Source organism: Doryrhamphus excisus, chromosome 1 (genome assembly GCF_030265055.1).
Source record: "Doryrhamphus excisus isolate RoL2022-K1 chromosome 1, RoL_Dexc_1.0, whole genome shotgun sequence".
Lineage (NCBI taxonomy): Eukaryota > Metazoa > Chordata > Actinopteri > Syngnathiformes > Syngnathidae > Doryrhamphus > Doryrhamphus excisus.
The window spans coordinates 33,471,409-33,495,638 of record NC_080466.1 but is presented as its reverse complement, the minus strand read 5'-3'; the positions used below and the strand labels follow the sequence as shown (position 1 = coordinate 33,495,638).

The 24,230-nt window shown below is 42.2% G+C and overlaps 1 protein-coding gene across 9 annotated transcripts in view; it reads right to left on the bottom strand.

Moving 5' to 3' along the window:
- The window catches only part of pard3ab (par-3 family cell polarity regulator alpha, b), a 165,655-nt gene that overhangs the window by 78,464 nt on the left and 62,961 nt on the right, over positions 1 to 24,230 (bottom strand). For 7 of the 9 annotated variants that reach the window (XM_058080481.1, XM_058080491.1, XM_058080500.1 and 4 more), the window contains exons 6-11: positions 14,678 to 14,775; positions 13,006 to 13,089; positions 11,595 to 11,720; positions 8,503 to 8,900; positions 2,982 to 3,121; positions 2,059 to 2,187 (exon numbers count right to left, since the gene is read on the bottom strand). In XM_058080481.1, coding sequence (XP_057936464.1) covers positions 2,059 to 2,187; positions 2,982 to 3,121; positions 8,503 to 8,900; positions 11,595 to 11,720; positions 13,006 to 13,089; positions 14,678 to 14,775 — 975 coding nt within the window. The remainder of the gene's footprint in view (positions 1 to 2,058; positions 2,188 to 2,981; positions 3,122 to 8,502; positions 8,901 to 11,594; positions 11,721 to 13,005; positions 13,090 to 14,677; positions 14,776 to 24,230) is intronic. The other 2 variants (XM_058080505.1, XM_058080519.1) reach the window with 2 other exon arrangements.

Below are 24,230 nucleotides of genomic sequence, written 5' to 3'. Positions count from 1 at the left end.
CTATGGGACACTAAGAAAAACTAAGCAGGGCAAAAATGACTTGCCCATGGGGAATCCTTAAGGTGAGAACTACTTGCCCGAACTTGCCCCATGTAAAATGAAAAGACTGCCATAATGATATCATCTCATTTTTGTGGCATCACATGAGAATGTCAAATAAAGATGAAATGATTATCATTTCTTGTGGTTGTTTTCCTACATAGATCATGACGTTGCATGGAAATCTGGATTGTCAAGAGACTTCTAGGCACTTTGCCTTTTAGAAGTTGTGCACCACAATGAAACATTATTGAATAGACACATTTGTGTACTAGTAAAGTGTTTTTCATCCAGAAAAAAATGCTCAATGGTCAAACAATAATTTGTGAAGCAAAGGTGAGAAAAATCCACAGAGAAATGGAAGCGCTAGATTTTGTAGCTTGTGCAAAATCAGCACTTGGTATTGGATCTAATCGGTGGTGTTTCATTGTGACCACTTCAAATTGTCACAGCAATGTGATTAACTCACCTGTGCCATCATTTGATTTGCTGCCGCTAATAAAATACTTGTTTAGGAGGCACTGGTTCATCACTTTTTGCTGTTTTCCTTCACAAGTTGTTGAACAATTAGACCATGTTGGTAGGGACGCCATGATAGATGTTTTCCTAGTCAAACCATCGCTGATTGGTTGATCGCCAACAAGAACGGGTGTGGGTAAAACGTGGACTGCGGGCCGCGGTCTAAATAAACGATTCTGATTGGTCCATTTCAAGATTTGCAAGAATTGGTTTGCAAATTAGCACCGGAATTACGCAGTCCGTGTTTTACCAACACCCAACAAGAACCGCTTTTAAAAAAACTCTTGGCAGTATGGCATGCCAAAGTGCACTTGCCCCACGGGAATATCACTGATTGGATTTACTTGCCCCAATTTTGTTTTAACTTGCCACGGGCCATCAGTACATTGTTATTGTCGAGCCCTGCTAAGCATCACAAGCTCAATACCTGCAAACAACTTTCTAAATGTGTAGCCAAGTGCTCCAAAAGATTGTCTTTAAAGGAGTCTTTATCTATCTTAATATGTACATATTATCTACTGTAATATGTAAGTGCCCCCCCCCCCCCCATCCTTTGCTTTCAGTAAGTGGGCTCTTTTAGTACCGTGGACTTCCTCTCCATGCCAGCTGGTGATGAGATGGTGACGAGTCTGACTCAAATCCCAGCTCTCATCTACCCAGAAGTCACTTCCTTCCTTTTCGTCCCATCCCTGCTCTGCATCCCTCGCAGCCGTAATTGTCACCAATAAGCAGTTTGATTGGCACTCCTGGCTGCTTTAGCCTCCAATGTCCCTACGGGCCGCTGGGCCAGACCTTTTTATGTCAATAAAAGAGAAAATAAGACTTGAGGCGTGCTAGGATGCTACTTAATGAGCTTTGAGTTACACCAGGGAGGGGGGCTAAGAGAGGAGTTTAAAAACAGACGGCACTCCTCAATCATCTCTTGCACTTTGCTACATTTTTTTTGGGGGGGGGGCCTGTGTAATTACGAGAGCACTTATTAATCCAACTTTGATGTAAGCAGATGTGTGGGGCATCACATCTCATTTGCTGCATAGGCAATTAGCTCTAACATCTGGCCTCGCGCACAGCTCGAAATGAGAACCAGAGCGAGGAGTTTTTAGGAGTTGTGCGGTTCTTTCCGCGGCCTCATGTGATTGCTAGACTGACAAGCCAGCGTGCACACGTCTACTCGTACTCACACATACACATGTCAGCGAGGAGGAGAGAAGACGGAGGAGGCTGGCTCGCAAAGTGAGAAGAAAGTAGCCAAAGACGGGGGTAATGGTGGTGGTGAGGGTGGGTGGAGGGGGGGCAGATAAAGAGAAGCAGAGACGGAGTGAAGGCGGACGAGGTGAGGAGAGATTAAGAGAAAAGAGAGTTTCCTCTCAGGCTAGCAGCAGCGTATTAACAATAAAGGAGTCGGGGGGGCCGGAGGTCTGTCTGAATGCGGAATGCCAACGACATGATGCTAACTATGTTACTTTGCGGCAAAGGTGGCGGGTGATGCATAGTACGTACCACTTCTCGAAGGAGAAACGCTTCCTCCTGGCGGAGGACCAGCAGCCCCACCGAGCCTCCCATGGGTGTGGCCCTGAGGATGGACACCACCTCTTCCTGTGTCCGCCCATTTAGGTCCACTCCATTTACCTGAGCAAAATTACACAAAATTCAGCTGTTCTGTTGTTCATTGTCACGATTTGACTCACTGGCACCCCCACAGGGATATTGTGGTATTACAAGGCTGTCAAATAATTGCTGTTTTTGACTTCATTCCAATAGCTTTAGATTTTTTTAATGATGTCCTGTTAACATTCCTGTCCATTTTTACTTGAATTTTTTTATTACACAATAAAATATCTACAATCATGTGATACAATCATCACAAGTTTTTCATTCATTCATTCATTTCATTCATTTTCTAACACTTTTTCCTCACGAAGGTCGCGGGGGTGCTGGAGCCTATTCCAGCTGTCTTTTGGGCGAGAGGCGGGGTACACCCTGGACTGGTGGCCAGCCAATCACAGGGCACATATAGACAAACAACCATTCACACTCACATTCATACCTATGGACAATTTGGAGTGGCCAATTAACCTAGCATGTTTTTGGAATGTGGGAGGAAACCGGAGTACCCGGAGAAAACCCACGCATGCACGGGGAGAACATGCAAACTCCACACAGAGATGGCTGAGGGTGGAATCGAACCCTGGTCTCCTAGCTGTGAGGTCTGCGCGCTAACCACTCGCCCGCCGTGCCGCCTTCATAAAGTTTTTTTATTAAAATGTTTTGCCCTGTTGCAAATGTTGTAACAAGGTACATGTTAAACTAAACAGAATGTGAATAAACCATCAGTAACTACAGAGAAAAGGAAGGATTCATTAAAATCTGCTTCTTCCAACCGCTTTTCGCACATGACGATTGTGCACTTAAGTCTTTCTCACCTCCAGTAACCTGTCACCAGCCTTGAGGCGGCCATCTTGAATGGCAGCTCCCCGTGGAAGAATGTTCTTCACGTAAATGGGCGCCGAGCCGCCGATGGGGACATCGCGTGAAGTGATGCTGAAGCCGAGTCCTTCCGGCCCTGCGGGACAAGAGGTGAGGAAGAGCATGGAACATAAGCTGCCACTGGATGTGTGAAGTTAGCTCGGACAATTGCAGCGGGGACCCATTTAAACCACCACCCAGAGACTGAAGAGTAAACAAAAGGTTGGCAAGCAGAAATAAGTGTCTTACTCAGAGGGACCATTTGTGTCATTTTGCTGGTTTTATTAGAACTTCCTGTATAGAGGAGGCCCCTGTTGGCTCAACAGTACATACTTGTCTGTGACAGCGAAATAAAGTGGCGAGACGCAGCTGTCAGTATGATACAGTACAGAGCCAGCACAATAGTAAATATACAGGCGGTCCTTGTGTTACAATGGTGTTATCTTTTGTCCTTACGTAGGCCCTCCCATAAATGATTCATATAGTAGAAAAAGATAAACTAGTTGCGCTGGGCGTCGCCACAATGAAGGAAGGACAAAATCATTTTAGTTCTTTTAGTGAAAGATTATGTCTCCAAAGCGTGAGGCACTCTTCTGATTGTTCTGTCCGATTCCGCCGAATTTGTTAAAAATAAGCATGACGGGACTGTATGTCTGTTCTAAGGGATGGCCGAGAAGACCACTGAACTGCATCTGCATCTGGAGTGGGCTGGTCATAAACCGGAAGTGGGCGTGGTTTAACCACAAACGTGTGGGGCTTACATTGGTACATTATTTTAAGTCTGACATTGGAAAAAAAATAAAATAAAATAAAAAAAGTCTGACATTGACATGGATTGATCAGAAGTTGTTATTTGTATTATTATTCCGCCTTATTTGTACTGTGTATGTGTATAAGTGATCTGTAAGACTTATTATTTAATTACCATATTTCCTGGACTATAAGTTGCTCCGGAGTATAAGTCGCACAAGGGCAAAAATACATAATTAGGTAGAAAAAAACATACATAAGTCGCACTGGAGTATATTTTTTGTGGGTAATTTATTTTCCAAACTACTTGACCAAAACAGACATTACGTCCTCTTGGAAGGCAAGTTGTAACAATAAGAGAACAGGCTGAATAGGTGTAAGATATGCTAACACAATGGTTATTCAGCTACACCAAAAATAAACATGAATTATGTTCCATAAACAGTGTCGCAGGAACAGCCAACCTATGAAAAAAAGTGCGACTTGTAGTAGAAAATACGGTATTTTTGATATGATCTCTGTATACAAACATGATGGCAAATAGGGAAATCATCTGTCAGTCATGTTTACTGTATTTTTCTCAAAAAAACAGTTCAGTACTTGAAGTAAAGTTTTTCAAGTGACTATCAGCCAAATTAAACGAGAGCAGACGGGAAAAAAAAAAAAACAGAGGCAGTGACACAAGAGCGGTCTTGTGAAATGAACCGCGTCCAAAACAAGTTGAAGATTGCAACGTTCATACTGCAACATATTGAGAGGGGTGTCATCTTTGACCGTAGCCATACAGGCAGTGTTTGATGGAACTACTCTGCAACTGTACCTAATGTGGTGGCCAGTCAATGCGGCAGTCAGTTGGTTACTGTTGCCACTGTCTTGTGTACGGCCAACTGAAAATGTACTGATTCATATATTGTGAGTGATGACTTCATGGAATAAGACAAAAATAAATTTCTTGCCTGCCTGACGGAACACAAACTGGCATACGAGCGTACGTTATGAGACAAGTTTACCAAGTAAGTTTAGACGCAAACTGAAGAAAACAGAAGCGGAGGCAACACGAGCCGTTTTTAACGTGCCGATTGCACCGTGTGCGTGAATGAGACAACGCTCGACTCCTCTGTGGGGAGAGGCGGTCACTGTACGTGACTGGCCAATCACAGAGCATGAAGAGTGAATTAATAATGAGCATTTTCTTTTCAACATGAATACATCGAATACAACTCGTACATTACATTATCCGGAACGACTATCCGGCTCCTCTCTAGTGTATTCATCAAAGAGTACGATAATCCTTGTGACAATCATGATGCTAAAAAGTATGTGTCTTTCAAACCTGTGATACAAATTACAATAATAATTATGATGACTTGTTTAAGACCCATGTGACATAACTGTGACACACATTATATGATACTATATAGGTGCTTGTATCAAGTAAATCATTGGTAAAGGATTGTAACGAGATGACCACTAAAAGCAACTATTGTTCCTATTATTAAATAGACCAGAGAGTATTGCGGCGTCTGTGATGTCATCGGCACCCGGGAAAAAAAAAAGTTAAAACTTTGAACGGATTCTTTCCATTTTGCTGTATAACCGAAACTGTGAATTGCACCATATGACGTATTACAATGTAACTTGTATGTATCTTCCAAAGTAATGAAACCATAACCAAAAGTAAGGAAAAGTAAGTGTAAGTTCCGACTTACACTAAAACACGGAGTACCTCCTGAATATTATTATCTTATCTATTATTATCTAGGGATTCTTGTCATGGAATTTACTAGAAGAAAGAGGTGCATTTTGCCACAGTTCTTGATACAGCAAATTGATTGAACAAGGACAGGACATCCTTAATCTTTAGCAGTAGCACACAAACGTATGAAACATCAACACCGCTAATGGATAAACAAAGCAATTATGAGAGTAATTAGGAAGAGGAAATGATGATCAAGTCTCCATCCTGTCCAGACTGTGGCTGTATTTATGTATTTAATCACCAAGTTGATGATTAATGTTGGGAAGCAACAAGCTGGACTTTGTGGAAGTAATTACGGGCAGCCGGTGCGGAGGTCACTCTTGTTAACGTGGTGGATGATGCATGGAAAGTAGACAATCATCTACCTGCTTGGCGCTGATAAGATGCACTCATGTCCAAACGTACAAGTTGAGAACAATGATCAAGTGTCTGCGTGTTCCCATCAGAGAGCTTTGCTATGAAATTCTGCCAAATGACTATAAAGACATAATGTGAAGACAATAATGAGTATTCAAGCTGCACGCGCACTAATCCCGGCGGCCCGTCTGACCAAAGCAAAACACAGAAGCTATTCTGCTTCATATCCTCCTCCTAATCCTCCACGCTGATGAGACAATCACGTCCCCGCAGGCGCATGGGGTGCACTATTACACTGGAGCACAGCCTCATTGAAACAGGGAGGAGCATCTCCAAAAAAGGGCCATTAGCGTCTTGGAGACACATCTAAACTATTTCCTGTGCTGCGACGGAGTTTGATGCTTTCAGCGTTTATTGCGGTGACAAGTGAAACAAACAAACAATGCGGAAATGTTTAAATCCGCGCTCAGAGCTGTGGGATTAAGTCAGCGCCTCCAACCACGCTAGACGAGGCGAGCGGTCTCTTGCAAGATGCCGCTAATCTCTGCTAAAGTCTGCTTTGACAACAGCAAACACCGGGCTCGACGGGAGAAGATACCATCTCTGCCAGCACAACAGGTCTGGTGGCATGTAAGGAGATTTGGGGGGGGGGGGGGGGGGGGAGCCCCAACAACAACCAGCTGTGTGCTTGATGATTTATGCTCCACTTGGGTCCCGAGAGAGGAAATGGATTTGGGTGAAAACTTGCTCCGGCATATGGCGTGGTCCTGTCAGCCTCTTTGCTGTGGTATCTTGACAACACAAAGGGACCCGGTGGCTGCTTAGCAACAGGCTCTCTGGCCCCCCCGATGCCTGGCTTCCTATTGGTGAGCGCCACCTGTGCCAACTGTCAGTTAAAGGCTACACAACAGAAATCTCTACATTTAATCCACAAAAGATGTTTCTACGTGTCCGCAAAGCGCAGGTTTTTCCTCATCATTACGTCCCCCAATCACAGACTCTTCTGATTGCAGTGTGTCAAAGAAAAGAAAAGTAAATGTGAAAAGTCACATGGAATTAGAAATCATTAAATCCTTAGAAGGTGGAGAAATTGGGGGGGTGTAACCCAAGTGAAATTCTTAACATTCATTCATTTTCTACCGCTTTTTCCTCACGAGGGTCGCGGGGGATGCTGGAGCCTATCCCAGCTGTCTATGGGCGAGAGGCGGGGTACACCCTGGACTGGTGGCCAGCCAATCACAGGGCACATATAGACAAACAACCATTCACACTCACATTCATACCTATGGACAATTTGGAGTGGCCAATTAACCTAGCATGTTTTTGGAATGTGGGAGGAAACCGGAGTACCCGGAGAAAACCCACGCATGCACGGGGAGAACATGCAAACTCCACACAGAGATGGCCGAGGGTGGAATTGAACCCTGGTCTCCTAGCTGTGAGGTCTGTGCGCTAACCACTAGATCGCAGTGCCGCCATGTGCATATATATATAAAATATAAAGGAAATGTTTTAATATACAACACCCTGATGATTTTAATCATGAGGGTTGACTCCTGTGATTTTGTGCACCTAATCAGGAAATCCATGCACCTTGATCACATGACACACACACTAACAAATTAATAGCCAACAGGAAGACACTCACCAAAAATCGACTACCTATGAGCATTTCATATATTATAGATTGAACAGAACTGGACAGTTTTTGTACAGGAAATTGATGGCAAGCTAAGCGAAGGGGGCCTAGAGCCAGGACCGGCTTGGACTCCATGTGAATGAACCGACGACCCACCTGCTCCTTCAGTGCTGGTAGGAGGTTGATTGCACTGCAGCCAACCTGAACTGTTCCCCAATTTTTTTCTGGTCACTACCTCTCACACAAAGTCCCCATTATTGGGTCACCAAGACTCCACGGACTAATTATCAGCTGAATATCAGCGGAACCATAGTGAATCTCACACGTTGCATACTTGTAGTATATCCGTGTAAATAGCAGCCACTGAATGGCCGTTCAATCAGGTACCACCTTGAGCACTTCAACTTTGAACCGTAATTGTCAATGTATACCTTGGATTTTCTTTTCTTTTTGTTGTTGTATTGTTTTGGGGTTTAGCCTTGTAAATATACAATACACTGCCTAAAGCAAACTCAGATTTGTGTATCCAGGTTCATTTTTCCTCTCTCCCTGAGTCTTACCTACCGCTTCTGATCATAGTCAGATATTTTCCCAACAGTCAACTAATTATGACTATCTACAACTAATTAAACAATTAAACACTGGTTACAGGGGTCCACCATCTCCGTTGTAGGGCTTCTTTTACACCTAACTCCTCCAAGCATGCCTTTGTCATCACAATATGGTTGTTTCTCTTCAGGGATGTTATAAAAAATACAACTAATAACTTAGTAAATATTATTTGTGCAGTGATCTGTTAAAAATGTATTATCTGTACGATTACAATCATATGCTTAAGTAAAAGTGGCTGATTTCGTGATTAAACACAGTGGAGAGACGGTTTTGTCCTCTGCTTGATTGATCCCTAACAGAGACCGGGATCAAACGCCAGAAAATGGCGTATGTGTAAATCTCCAAACCTGTTTCCTCTTACCTTTCTTCAGCAGAATGTTGAGCCTCCTCCCAACCTTTTTGCTGTAGCCACCAGGGGTCGGAGTTGAGTTCCTTGGAGGTGAGTGGATCTGACCAGTGGGAGGCTTTGCAGCAGAGACAGCCGGATGACTTAAGGGCGGGTAGCCATCAATCTGGTCTGAATGAGGGTGAGGGTGAGAGTGCGAGTGCGTTTGGGAGCCGTGTCGGGACATCCTGTGAGGGGTGGTGTGATCCAAGATGGCGCTGCTGGACACGGAGTCAGGGCTGAAGCGGCCTGAGGAGTACGCGGGGTTCCTCTCGGCATGGGACAGCTGCTCATAATTGGCCTTCATGGATGAGGGGACCACGTGGAACATGATGACCGGAGAACGCATGGCCTGGCGGAACATGTTCTGGGCTCTGGAAAGAGGAAGTGGAGACGTTCACAGGAAAGAGAAAGGTGCAAAGTGCAGTGAAAACACTTGAGAGTCGTCTATCGTCTTTCTACATGTCTTACCCTACATCAGTACTTCTCAAATATGGGGTGTCGAGGGCGGAAGACTTACTCAATATTTTTACAGACCTACTAGCTAGCATGTATGAATCAATTTGACTCTTGAATGCTTCACTGCTCTCCATTGTGTTGCATTTATCAGGTTTCAGCGTTCAGTCAGTACAGTACAGCTAAATAAATGGATATGATCAGTTTCTAAACAGTATTTAAAATATTGGGGGGGGGGATAGCCAGTGCCCGACATGCTCCCTCCATCTTCCAGGACATGAACATGGTGTTAATTATGACTTTCTGTTGGCATGAACACATCTAAAATTAGAGGGCTGAACCCCGTCTGACAGCTCCATCACTTAATCCTCTCATTTGGCTGTGGATGAGTAGCCCCCCCCATGGATTGGATGGTTTGCAGAAAATGCTCCTCTAACCCCCCACCCCCAGTCGCCCAGGCAGCGCGAGCTCATGTACAGTAGGCCCAGATGGAACCTTATGTTGGCTTGTCAGCACCCTGGAGCAGCAGATCCTTTGCAAGCACCATCTGCTACGCTCCATCACATGTTGCTATGACTTGTCCACTCGTCCCTGGCAGCCGAGAGGCCATTTTGGTGAATGACGGAGCAACAACATCTTTCTATTCCACCCTTTACATTCCAAAAGTGTGCTGTGAAATTCTGCAGCCTGCTTTTTTTCTGCTAAAGTGCTCTGGGGAAGACGGACTTGTTGGAGCAGCAGACAAAAAATGTGAGTTGCATCAAAGTAATGAGACTTGGAGCGCCGCAATAACATGGCGAACACCCCCCCTCCCCACTCCTATAACATCTTTTCTAACCAGCGTCTGCTACGCGGGTCCTCTTTCTCTCGGCTGCAGTGAGATTAACTTTGCAAGTACGTGCTCAAAACAGCTGCGGCATATTGACGAGGATCCTATAATAACGTTACTGACACAGCACGAGCATTATAAGCGGCGCTCCATACAAATCCTCCGTTTGGGGCGGTGCAGCCGGATAAACCCATTAGCATCCGCGTGGCAAGCGAGCAAGATAATCAAAACGCACACAACTTCAGACAAGCGTCTGCAATCCGTGCAGCGTGTAGGTTCTCATGAGAAGTTAGGAATGTTAGCAGTTGGATTGCATAGACAAGGAATGATGCAAAAAAGCAATATGAGCGGTAAAAAGATAGCTGGGAGTGTTAGAAGCCTTATTTCCTTGTCTAAAAGGCACAAAGGGAAGCACAGTGGGAATAAAAGCTGATAGGATTGTAGAGATCAAATCCACCGTCGGAGCCAAACAAGGAAACGTTAGCTCGGGCAACAGGAGGCTGTTGGCTGATAAATGTGCAACAATGTCCAAACGCTCCAAACAGAGAAACGATGCAAAACTGAACCACAAACACCATAAAACACATGCAACGGGAACATGCTGCAGGATCCAAAATGCTAAATAAATGGCCAAAGACACACACACTGAACCCAAACACAATTGCATGAAAGAAATTCTGCAAGTTGATGGAAATAGCAAAATGGAAGTTAGCCAGGCTACAAGGCAACAATGTTTTACCGCCAAAGAAAAATGTTGCTTTTTTATTCTCCAACTCTTTAAACACAGCTAACCCATCCCTCGGGTGCCCCAGGTCGGTAGAGTGTGGCTAAATTGGTAATGGTAATGGTTTTATTTCATTAGAACATGCATCAGACTACAATTGAGTGCATCCCATAATCAGTTCACAGTTCCACATGTCCAAAAGGAGTAGGAAGAAGCAAAGCTTATTAAATCCTACCCCTCCATCTGGTACTTTTACAATCAGTAACAAATAAAAAAATTTAATTTGTTCAACAAATTACAAAAAACAAAAAAATGCATTTGTTCACTTCCTGCTTTCCTAATATAATTTTTTAATTAACTTTTATTTATTTATTTTTTAATTTTCTGTCACGTACTGAAGTAGGAGGTGATATGAGCATCCAATGCCATAATGGGTACCATAGTAAGTGTCAATATAGTGATATATATAGCACATCATGACTGGTTCAAGACTCTTCATCCTTGTATTTAGCAAACATCAACTGCTTGTATTGTTTCTTGAATTGGCTCATCGTTGTGCATTGTTTGAGGTCCTTACTCAATCCATTCCATAGTTTGATTCCACATACTGAAATGCTATGGCTAGCATAACGTAGTCCTAGCATAGAAGTGTTTCAAATGTACTTCTTCCCTGAGATCATATTTCTCATCTCTCTTGTAGAGAGAAGTATTGGATGACAATTCTCTTTTGTTCCCTAAATTTGCAACATTTGTGTGTGTTTTTGGCACTTTTTTTGCATTTGTCTTTGATCCTGAAGCATTTACGTGATTGTAGCATTTTTAATGTGCAGCATGTTCCTGTAGCATATATTTTATAGTGTTTGTGGTTATGGCTCATGTCCGTATTTGGACATTGCCGCGCATTTTTCCCACGATGTCGGCCACCAAACGCAACACTGGCAGGAGAAGATGGTAAGAAAAAGCGTAGGGAAGAAGCAAAGGTGAAGAATGAAGGCTGATAAAGCCATCAAAAGTCCTGCACGAGGCCTCCAGAACTCAGCAGCTCATCGGCTGGCTTACTGTTCAAAGCGGATGTTTCTCAGGTCTCCGTTATTGATTCTGATGATACAGTCGCTCTCCTGGAAAAGGCCTTGCTGCTGGGCCTTGCCTCCATGCTCCAGACGCTTGACCAACAAGCCAAGAGTCCTGAAAGGTCCAAAAGCTCAAAGTCAACACAATAGACGATACATTGAGAGCTCAGTATGGCTGTTTTAGGGTGGCTGTTTCCATCAACCAGTACAAACCGAAGAGTACCAATAAGCTCAACTGGACTGGATTTGGATTTGTGTTGTTATAAATGAGGCTATAGTCAGGACTCTAACTCGACTCTTCCATGCCTTCTCTGAGCACATAGGTGTATTTCTGGCAGGCGGGTTGAGGTCTGCCCATCATGGCGTGACAACGTCAAGCACCTGAGCCGCCACGCTTGTCGTAATCCAGTGTGGCAAACTGGCTTAGGGCTCTGTGCACAAGGAGTCGGTGGCACCTGAAAGGGCACGTTGTGGATTATAGACCCAGACCCAAAACAGGAACTCAAACCCAACAGTCCCGTCGGCATTAAAGTGCCTCAAAAATGTGTGTGTGCCACCTGAGTAAATTGAGTAGATTGTACAGTTTAACGCTCAGCCTGCTCAGGCGTCTAATTCAATACAAATGAGAATGTGATTACAGTGAGGGCGGCAAAGTTCGGGGGGGGGGGATAGTTCACAAACATTCCCACTGATTGGATTTGAGTGGGAACACAATGTGATTTGCTGCGAAGGACCTACTCCTCTGATGAAAGCTTAATCTTGGAGTAATGCCTGCCCACACATTTTGCCAATAAAGGAAAAGTGCATTACAAATGTGCTTTTAGGGCGATTGAGTCAGCCGGGGGAAAAATGCGATATGATCTCGACTTCCAATGAAGTATAAGAACCACTTTTGTATCGTCACAGATCTTATTTCCCTGGAAAAAAACAGACCAAGAAAAGGGGGCCTCTCGTCAGCTCTGCTCTCAAGGGCTCCTCCACTCGGACTCTGGCCTCTTTGGGAATATTCAAACCAGATGTGAAATTCCTCTAATGCCTTCCCAGCCTTGTTCCAGCTGTGCTTGTGCGCTCCTCACATTGTGTGTGTGTGTGTGTTGCACAGAATATGTGACAGGAGCCTCAGAGAAATATGACGGTCACCTGCAGGCCTCAAACCGCCATGATTGATCACAGTAAACTGGCAAATGGCTTCATGATGCAGGCGAGTGTTTAAGCATCATCGAGCAGCAACACACGGCTGCTAAAAGAGCACGTTGTGAACCCTTAAAGACTTCTTTTCTCCAGAAATAAAAACCCATTTGTCAAGCAGGCAGGCAATTATCCTCTTAGAAAATGCAAAAACAGCAACATCGTTATCGTTTTAAAAGCAGCAACCTCCCTTCTGGATGGGATATTTTTACCTGCGGTCCCTGCCACTGAAAGGCACCACGTGGATTCCCAAAGGCCCGCCATCGTTTGTCACCTCCACCACTTTGACTATGTCTCTGGGACGCCGGAAAGGGGTGGACCAGGTGGAGATGGGGTGGGGGACACCAAATAGAAAATGAAGAAACGTGATGACAAGAATAATAAATAAAACCAACAAAAGGCATATATGAGAAACAGAAAGAGAAAATTAGAAAGTGTTGACAACAAAATGAGAAAACCAAATCAAATGTGAGAAAAACTTAATAAAACTTACAGGAAGCTGGTTGACAAACGGCTGAAAATAATAACATTCCCTGGAGCTAATTTCAAGTCCTGAGTATTTCTTCTAGCTAAACTCCGGAAATGATGTCATGTATTTACTTATGTCACATAAAGTAGCTTCATTCATAAACATATATTTAAAGCAAACTCATTGAGAGAAAACATCTCATATTAATTTCAACACTTTGCGTCAATGCAATGATGCACACTTGGTGGACAAAAGTCTCAGGAAAATAAAACTTAATTCTACATCTTACCAAGACATTTCATATTAGCATAATTGTATGCTTCCATATCTCGTGGTGGCACCTTTCTGTTGCCAGTGCACACAGCCACGTCCATACAGGCGTGTTTTATTCCAAAAGTGACGGAATTCTGTGGCCCATGAACAAAAATTACCCTATATAACTCACCCATTAAAGGCTATTTTTATATAATTTAACATGAACCTGAATTTAGTAAGATGCATATTTTGGAGGAATTCAAACACACGGTAAGCTAATTCATTTTAGGCGTACTAAAATAAGAAATTAACAGAATTTTAGACCCTGTTGAGGGCTGGGATCGAACTCGTACACTCACTCTAAAAGTTAGCAGCTGTACCATTACACAACCAGGAAGTGACAGGCGAGTGGGTAAATTCTGCCAATTTATTCTCTTATACTGCTGTGTGCTGTCAATCATTGTGGCAATGAGTATCGGGTCAGATTACTCCTTTCTTTTTTCCCTTCTGTCCCGTCTTGGTCTGACTCGGTACTCTGTGTCTCATTAGCGCATCAGCAAAGGATGCACCGATTTGAGCGGGAGGGGCACATACACAATATCACCTATAGAAATACTATACTATAAGTCTTGTACAAAGTCTTCCTCCACATGCATTTTTGTAGCCGTCCTAATATTTTTGTCCGTACCGTGTATTCGTGAAGGAGTCAAAACAAGCTTCTAGCGTAAGATGCACATTTGTTTGTAGTTGAGTGCTTCAGCGCGAATAATCCAGCCTCGCAGCTCAGAAACAATAACTATGATTAGTTTGGGAAAAATGGGCCCCGTGTTGACAAGTTGGAGGCGTGAGAAGCCAAAGTCGAGCAGTAATAATAACAATAGCATACCTGCATATCAAAGTGGAAGCGTGCAGCAGAGGAACATAAGACACGCTAGTTAATAACAGCAGCCGAGTGGACGAGTGTGTGGGAGCTGCACCCACTGAAGTGACAGGACGTGGGGTTGAAAATGACTTTTTACAAAACAACACAGAAGCTTTCTGGTGTTGTGTTACACTTTCCTCAAATGTTTAATACGGTTGATGGTAAAATAATGGCTGCTGTGCTGAGCAAGTGCACAGTGACATTGTACACAGGAGAGCTTGAAGGTTGAAGGACTTACTCTAGAGACCTCACGGCGGTGTGGTCCACCATGCTGGAGTCGACACGGCCAAGCGGCTCGATACGTCCATTTTCCTGTTGCTGTCTCGCATCTTCCTCCTGGAGACGGACATAGAATCTAAGTTACTGTACAATAAAATTATAACACTTTTTAGTGCTGGTCTTGCACTGATTGACACATTGAAGCTCAGTTTGACTTTTACTTTTAGTACTAAAAATAAACAATAAAACTTGGTGCGCACTTTGGTTCTGAAATAGCTCAAATATTCCCAAATAAATTGCTGTCTGCTGGTTTCAATACGGGGCTGCACGGTCGGAGAGTGGTTAGCGCGCAGACCTCACAGCTAGGAGACCCGAGTTCAATCCCACTTTCGGCCATCTCTGTGTGGAGTTTGCATGTTCTCCCCGTGCATGCGTGGGTTTTCTCCGGGTACTCCGGTTTCCTCCCACATTTCAAAAACATGCTAGGTTAATTGGCCACTCCAAATTGTCATTGTCACATTTTTAGTGACTAGCACATGTATCTTGATTTAATGTGATTTTCTAATCATTGAATAACAAATACAAAGTCGCAGTATTTTTTGGGTTTAGCTGCTTGTCATCCTGGTTGCACATTGGACGAGTGGTTAGCATTCAGGTCACACAGCTACAAGATCCAGGTTTCATTCCCCGCTCAGGCATCTCTGTGTGGAGTTTGCATGTTCTCCCCGTGCATGTGTGGATTTTCTCCGGGTACTCCGGTTTCCTCCCACAATCCAAAAACATGCTAGGTTAATTGGCCACTCCAAATTGTCAAGATGGAAGATGTCAACAACATTTCCATCCAATTGGTGTTCATTTCCGGATCAAAGCATTTGTTTGTTGAAATGCCACATAAATAACTTAACATAAATAACAAATTATAATCGGTTTCTAACCTGGACCCACCAGGTCGAGCAGACAGGAGGAGGTCTTCCACAAGTGTAAAAATACATGGCCTTCAATTTTGCATGGCCTTTGTTCTGCGCTTGTATTAACCACGGGCACTCATGTTCATGTCTGACTGAGGTGTGAAGCTCAGTGTCATGACCTGAAAGCCTACATGCACGCACACACACACACACACACACACTCAGCCAGGGCAGTCCGAGTCGAGAGCAGAAGATAAAGAAGTAGTCATTAAAATTTCAGGGCGACACCCAAGAGGAGAGCGAGTGGTCGGACACCTCATCAGTATGAAAATGAGTCTTCTGTTACCGAGGTGGCCGTACGGTTGCCATGACACCAGGTGCCCACCGGAGCTGGGCAGACTTTGAAAGGGCTGTCGTCGTCTTGTTAAAAGTCCTCTCCGGCTGTTCAGACTGCTGTTGATCACACTCCATGACAAAATGACAAGTGGACCCATCTTCAGCGGAAGCAAGGATGACTGACACGTTCACTTCCTGTCTGAGCGTCGTGTTAGTTTGCCAGATGAATAGTTTTTCACGTAGATGCTACAATAATTATAATATTGCTGTAGCTTGGTAATTATACAAGTCAGTTATGGAAACGGAACACTGTTGGCGTTTTTTTGCAAGCGCTATAGCGTCAAAATAGGTATTTTCTTACGCTGTCCGTTGTTAGCTAGCTCATATTAAGTTGTTTTCTCGTGCTAGAATGCACCGAAAAGGGAAGAAAATGTGTTCATGTTTCACAGAAGGATTGTGAATGATGGGTACAATTCCAAAAAACTGCAGTGGAAAATGTATTTACAGATTCTTAACAGAACCCAAAGGTTTCCCACTTTGTCTCTTCCTTTCTACACGGTTCAATAATTGATGGCGCTCCTCTTCCGTGGATTACAGCTGCAACATGTACGTACTTTGAAGTTTGTGATGACATTCCCACACATCTCAAGAGGGATTTTCCCAATTTGCTGACGTATGTAGGTCTTCAGGCCCTCAATGGTTTGTCAATGGGTTGTTGCAGTATACTCTCTCCTTCAGGTATCCCCACAGGAAGTAGTCTGTGGGATCACTTTGAGCCATGAGGGCTATGTGGAAATGATGACGAGGAAATTCATTCCAGCTCAGAGAAAACAGGCGGTCAACATGAATACCGCCATTGACCAGCAGGATGATGCACCTCCGCATTGCTCAAATGTTTCACTGGATTTCCTCAGCTGGTACTTTCCTCATCTCATGACGTACGGATAAACCGTTGCCTGCCCACTCCCCTGATCTGACAGCCTTTAGACAAGGGGTCTCAAACTCAATTTACTTGGGGGCCACTGGAGCTAGGGTCTGGGCGAGACTGGGCCGCATCAGGTTTGAAAAAAAAAAAACGCATTTATTAAAAACAGAAAAATGAATAAACTTTGCCTTGGTTTCGATTTTCTACAAGAAAAGCTCTGATGAAACATTCCACTGTTGTCAAATATCTTACTTTTTCTTTTTCTACACAAAAGATGAAAAATAAACAAACAAATCAAGAATAAAGAAAATCAATCAGTAATAAATAAATAAATATAATAATAACAATAAAACAGCAAATAATAAAAACTTAAGAAACCACATATAGTTGGTGGGTAGACAAATTATTTTTTTCAGATTCAAATGAACAAAGCATTATTAGAGCCCTGTAGACATGACAAAACACGACTATAGTCACATTTATACTCTTTGTATTTACAACATATTGCACAACTGCAGGGTCCTGAGACACATGCTAACTCGCAAACTAGAGAGCGAGCGACCTAAACGGTAGCCTTCAAGTTATTTCCTTTAAACTTAAATAGCCAAAAACTTACCACTTCCACACGGATAGGGAGGATAACTATTAACAGTTATTTAACCTTTAACATGAACATTAATCAAACGTAATATTTTTTTCTGGGTACATGATACCATACAGCATCCATATCAAACTTGCACTGGCCGCACTAACATTAAACTTTCATATCAAGGCGGGGGCCTCAAACTAGTGTCCTGCGGGCCGCGTGTTTGAGACCCCTGCTTTAGACTGTCTATTAGAGCAATTCATGGCTGAGCAGTGTACCGAGAACATGTTTACAATGCCATGATTCTGGATTCTGCTTACCATCATGGAGACCAAAACCACACAGGGAAGAACACAGATGCTGAGTTGACTGTCCAATTCAGTTCTTGGTATAAATATTATTATCAGGGGTGAAACGATTCCTCGACCATGTCAAGGACCTCAATTAAAAACAAAAAACAATAACGCTTTAGTCACCCACGCAGAGAAGATTGAAGGAGCGAGAGAAAATGAGAAGGCAACGAAAAAAGTACAACAAAATTTAAAAACAGCCAGAAAAGTCATAACATTATGGGAATAAAGTCAAAATATTATGAGAAGAAAATGTACTATTATTATTTAAAAATAAAGTTGAGGTATTTAGAAAATGAAAAAAAATCTAACATTATAAAGCTAAAATTCAGTTTTTTTCTTGCAATATAAAGTATATAACATCTCACCATAGCGACATGTCTTGGTTTACTACAGTGCCCCTTCTATCCTTTCATTTTTTTAAGTATGTGACACTCTTTCGAAAAAATTTGACACCCGTAATACTCGCCTCAAAAAAGGATGGAAATAAATAGCAAAAAAAAAAAAAGAAAGCTATGTTTTTTCCCCTTCTTCTTACAGAAACCATACTCCAACTTCTTTAACCACCAAAGCCTTCTACACCAAAGCTTAAAAGAGGAATCAAACATGCCAATATTTATCAGGCCAGGAGGAAGTAAGGCACGGTGGGGGTTTCAACTCAAAGAAAGAGCAAATGAGACGGCCTTTCATCACAGCACGTGCCGACGTGTCACAAACGCTTTCTATTCAATGTAATTCATCACCGAGGACCTGGCTGTCGCATTCTGACAGTGGTAACCCAGCAGCATGTACGAGTATGTACGTATGTGGACGCAAGACAATACGGAGAAATGGGAGCCAAAGATGGCAAAGACGTTTACACAATTAATGGTAATGGTTTTATTTCATGTGAACATGCATCAGATTACAATTGAGTGCAGTAGGAAGAAGCAAAGCTTATTAAATCCTACCCCTCCATCTGGTACTTTTACAATAAGTAACAAATAAAAAAAAATTACATTTGTTCAACAAATTACAAAAAACAAAACAAAAAACAATAAATTACATTTGTTCACTTCCTGCTTTCCTAATATAATTTGTTTTAATTAACTTTTTTTTTTCCTGTCACGTACCAAAGTAGGAGGTGATATGAGCATCCAATGCCATAATGGGTACCATAGTAAGTGTCAATATAGTGATATATATAGCACATCATGACTGGTTCAAGACTCTTCATCCTTGTATTTAGCAAACATCAACTGCTTGTATTGTTTCTTGAATTGGCTCATCGTTGTGCATTGTTTGATTTCCTTACTCAATCCATTCCATAGTTTGATTCCACATACTGAAATGCTATGGCTAGCATAACGTAGTCCTAGCACAGAAGTGTTTCAAATGTACTTCTTCCCTGAGATCATATTTCTCCTCTCTTGTAGAGAAGTATTGGATGACATTTTTAGCTAATTGCTTATTTTTAGCCTTATGCATTATTTTAGCTGTTTGAAGATGAACTATATCAGCAAGTTGAAGTATTTGTGATTTTAGAAATAAGGAGTTAGTATTATGAATTATCCTTACTGACCTTTTTTGCAGTACATTTAGCCAGTGAAGATTGCTTTTATAGTTATTAGCCCATATTTCCACACAATAAGTAAGATATGGTGTAACCAGAGAGCAATAAAGAGTGTGGCGTGATTTCTGATTGAGAACAAGTTTTGCTTTGTTCAATTACACATAATAAAAGAGCTGGGAAAGTTGGATCACACAACTGAATGCTGGTTTCATGGGGCAGGAGACCATTTCCACAGTCATAACAGAAAACAATTAGAAGAAAAAAAAAACTATGTTGTCTTCCCCTCAAACAAACATTAGCGCTAAATGGAGCTGATGATGCCGATTTGATTGACAGTTACCCAATCATCTGACCCGAGCAGCAGACAAATCAGAAAGCAATGGCTACACTTTGCCGACCGCAGCATTAAGACTTCTCCTCCTTCCCGTCGCAGGGAAGAGGCAGATATTAATAATTCATAGAGGTGCTTCAAGAAGGTGGGCAGGTATGAGGAGCATGATGTTTTCCTCATGAGTCATTGTTTGTTTCCTGGGTGGAGATGGAGAGGCGGGCGGCACTGTAGCCCCGGGGCTCATTAAAGATTAATAGAAGAATCCACTGGGGTCTGTCCTCTCTATCTCCCAGACTAAATAAAGTGCTGTGTGTGTGTGTGTGTGTGTGTGTGTGTGTGTGCGATTCTGCACTTTAATGAAGTGCTGCCCAGTCCAAGTTCCTGGCACTGTGACCGCACTGACCCATATAAATGGTCGTGGATGCATGTGGCGTCATGCACAGAGATCAAGTTTGTTGATTTGGAGACCCTTCATTGGGTTCGCCATCATAATTGTAGCAAAGAAAAAGCACTTTTTAGAACTATTATTAGTGGAGATGCTTGATATTGCCTTTCTGAGCAATATCTATTATAGCAATATTGACCAGCACTTCATTAACGACACCAAGATACGCATATTGGCAGAAACTCTTTCTTCAAACTGACATTGTGTAATGAACACATGATACTTCTGTCCTGTGATGCCAGTGGATGCATTTCACAAACAGTTTGTGCAAAATAAGAAAAATACTTCAATATGGGATAGAGTACCAAAAAATATATATATTATATAGTACCAAATTAGTATAAATTATATTATAGTAATAGTAATGCATTATATAATGCATTATAATGCAGCTATAATAATGCATTAATAATGCAGTGATGCATTATAATAATATAATAGTATAAATTATAGCAGTAATTTATATTTATACAATACTAAAAATTAAAAAATAAAATAAAATAAAGTTTGTTCATTCATTCATTTTCTACCGCTTTTCCTCACGAGGGTCGCAGGGGTGCTGGAGCCTAACCCTAACCCTAACCCTACACCCTGGACTGGTGGCCAGCCAACAACAGGGCACATTTCGACAAACAACCATTCACACTCACATTCATACCTATGGACAATTTGGAGTGGCCAATTAACCTAGCATGTTTTTGGAATGTGGGAGGAAACCGGAGTACCCGGAGAAAACCCACGCATGCACGAGGAGAACATGCAAACTCCACACAGAGATGGCCGAGGGTGGAATCGAATTGCGTGCTAACCACTTAACCGCCGTGCCGCCCCAGGGTAGTTTGGCGTAAGCTAAAATAAAGTTTAAAAAAATAAATGAATCATATTAGGAAAGCAGGAAGTGAACAAATGTAACAGTTATTGACTTACAATTGTAATCTGATGCATGTTCAAATGAAATAAAACCATTACCATATTTATTATAACATTTTGTCAAAAGTCATTAATCAAGCAATGTTAAGTAATGCAATTGGCTGAGGACCAGTCCAGGGTGTACCCCGCCTCTCACTCGAAGTCCATAGTGAGGATAAGCAGCATTGAAAATGTAATGGATGTTAAGTAATATATTGTATGACTGTATATACAGCACTTATTTACATACATACATATTGACCACCTGCACTTTATTTTGAAAATCTTTTACCGGAATTGCCTCTTGCTTATGTCGCCGGACTGTATGAGGCTTGCGGAAGGAAGTGGCTTGCGGAACGAACGTTCAGTGTGAGCCTTATTATCGTGCAAATGAAAACTTGTCCGTAAAATGCATAGTTGATTTAGGACTGCTTGTCACATGTGCAGCTCATCTATGCCAGCGTCCGTGATCGCTCGCATTTCAATCTTATTCAACTTTGTTGTGTGTCCAGCCACAGACAGTGATGCAATCACACTCCAACAGGTAGAGGTCACTGCTCACGGTAGCTCACTAGCTGATGAGGAGTAGTTGACGATAAAATATTTGCTTCTCCTATTTATGGTTTTATGAGTGGTCGATTCAAACACGACACCTGTATTTCATGACAAATGAGTTCACTGATAGGATATGTACTTTGCATGTGAACTACAATTGAACCTACAACCTCTCCTTTTTTTGGTACAATAGATTTAATAATGCTGCAAGTTGGATATCTGTGCTATCATAACCCTGGACTCTCAATCGATATTCTTAATACACAACACTTTCCTATCACAAATACACGACCGCTCAAAAGTTTAGGATCACTTGCAAATTCTTTCAAAGAAAAACATTTTCATGCATTTCACAAACAATCAATTTTCTATACCGCTTATCCTCATTCGGATCGCGGGGGTATGCTAGAGCCTAACCCAGCTGACTTCGGGAGAGGGGCGGGGCAAATGGACCCCACTCGAATCACAGTGCACATGTAGACATCATTCAGACTCTCATTCATACCTTTGGATAATATGGAATCACAAATTGACCAAACAATTTTTTCTTTGGTATGTGGGAGGAAACCCAAGTACTCGGAGAAAACCCACGCATGAAACTAGGTCTTCCCAATCTCCTGACTGTGTGACGTACACTATCGCTCAAAAGTTTGAGATCACTTGCAAATGTCTTTGTTTTTCAAAGAAAAAACATTTTCATGCATTTCACAAACAATGAAAATGAATGAGATGATTTCCAAAGAAGGATGTACATTTTTGCATAGAGGCCTACTATCAACAACTGTCAGTCCTCTGCATCAATCTCCTGGTATGGCTGCTAATCCAAGTTCGTCATTTTATAAGGCTAATACATGATTAGAAAAGCCATGTAAAAAATCTCTTACCATGCTGTTAACTACTCCCTTCAGAGAGCAGCACAAACTGGGTCTAACAAGGACAGAAAAACGCTGCACAACTGTGCAAGAAGACAAATATGTGAGAGTGTGTAGTTTAAGACAAAGACGCCTCACAGGTCGTCACCTGGCAGCTGCACTAAATAGTAGCCGTCAAACACCAGTGTCAGTATCAACAGTGAAGCGGCCACTTCAGGACTTCAGACTTCATGGCAGGATTGCCAAGAAAAAGCCAGATCTCAGACTGGACAAAAACATTTCCAAATGATCCCAAACTTTGGAGCGGTAGTGTATGCTTAAATTATTTTCTCAATTTTAAATTATTGAACACAAGAAAAGCACTGCTGTCCGCCATTGTTGTGAAGTACTCGTACATGTCTACACTGAACATTTAACACAGCACAACAGAGCACAGAAGCAACATTCAGACAGAAATAAGTGTTGTGGTTTTCTTTCATGTATAAACACAACCTTTAACGCATTGAGACCAGGGGTTGGGAACCTATGGCTTGGGAGCCAGTCGTCATCATAGTGTCGAACACATCTGTACTTCAGAAGGCAGCGGATGTGGCTGGAGGGACTCGATGTTGTTTGGTCTAGAGCAGGGGTCTCAAACATATGGCCCGCGGGCCAAATGTGGCCCACAGGACACTAGTTTGAGGCCCCCGCCCTGATATGAAAGTTTAATGTTAGTGCGGCCCACGCAAGTTTGATATGGATGCTGTATGGTATCATGTACCCAGAAAAAATTATTACGTTTGATTAATGTTCATGTTAAAGGTTAAATAACTGTTAATAGTTATCCTCCCTATCCGTGTGGAAGTGGTAAGTTTTTGGCTATTTAAGTTTAAAGGAAATAACTTGAAGGCTACCGTTTAGGTCGCTAGCTCTCTAGTTTGCGAGTTAGCATGTGTCTCAAGACCCTGCAGTTGCGCAATATGTTGTAAATAAAAAGAGTATAAATGTGACTATAGTCGTGTTTTGTCATGTCTACAGGGCTCTAATAATGCTTTGTTTATTTTAATATGAAAAAAATAATTTGTCTACCCACCAACTATATGTGGTTTCTTAAGTTTTTATTATTTGCCATTTTATTGTTATTATAATATTTATTGATTACTGATTGATTGATTTTCTTTATTCTTGATTTGTTCATTTATTTTTCATCTTATTTTGTGCAGAAAAATAAAAATTAAGATATTCGAGAACAGTGGAATGTTTTATCAGAGCTTTTCGTGCAGAAAATCGGAACCAAAGCACTGAAAAAGTTTGTATATTTTTCTTTTTTTAATAAATGCGTTTTTTTGAAAACCTGATGCGGCCCAGCCTTGCCCAGACCCTAGCTCCAGTGGCCCCCAGGTAAATTGAGTTTGAGACCCCTGGTCTAGAGAGAGTGCCACTGAGGAAAAGACAGGAAACAGAACTGGAGGTAGCCGAGATGAGGATGCTGAGGTTCTAATTGGGAGTGACCGGGATAGATAGGATCAGAAACGTGTACATCGGAGGGACATTACATGTTAGAGGAATTGGAGATAAAGTCAGAGAGGCCAGAAGTCAGAGAGGCCAGACTGAGATGGTTTGGACATGTGCAGAGGAGAGATAGTGATCATATGACCTATCCAGGTCTTTGAGATGGGAGAATTATTATATTCTAAAATATATAAAATACAAGACAGCAGGTCTTGTATTTAGTTTTATATGTTTTTAAAAGACAACTATTATATGGCTCTCACAAAAATATGTGGCTTTCACAGCTCTTAGCCAAAAAGGTTCCAGACCCTT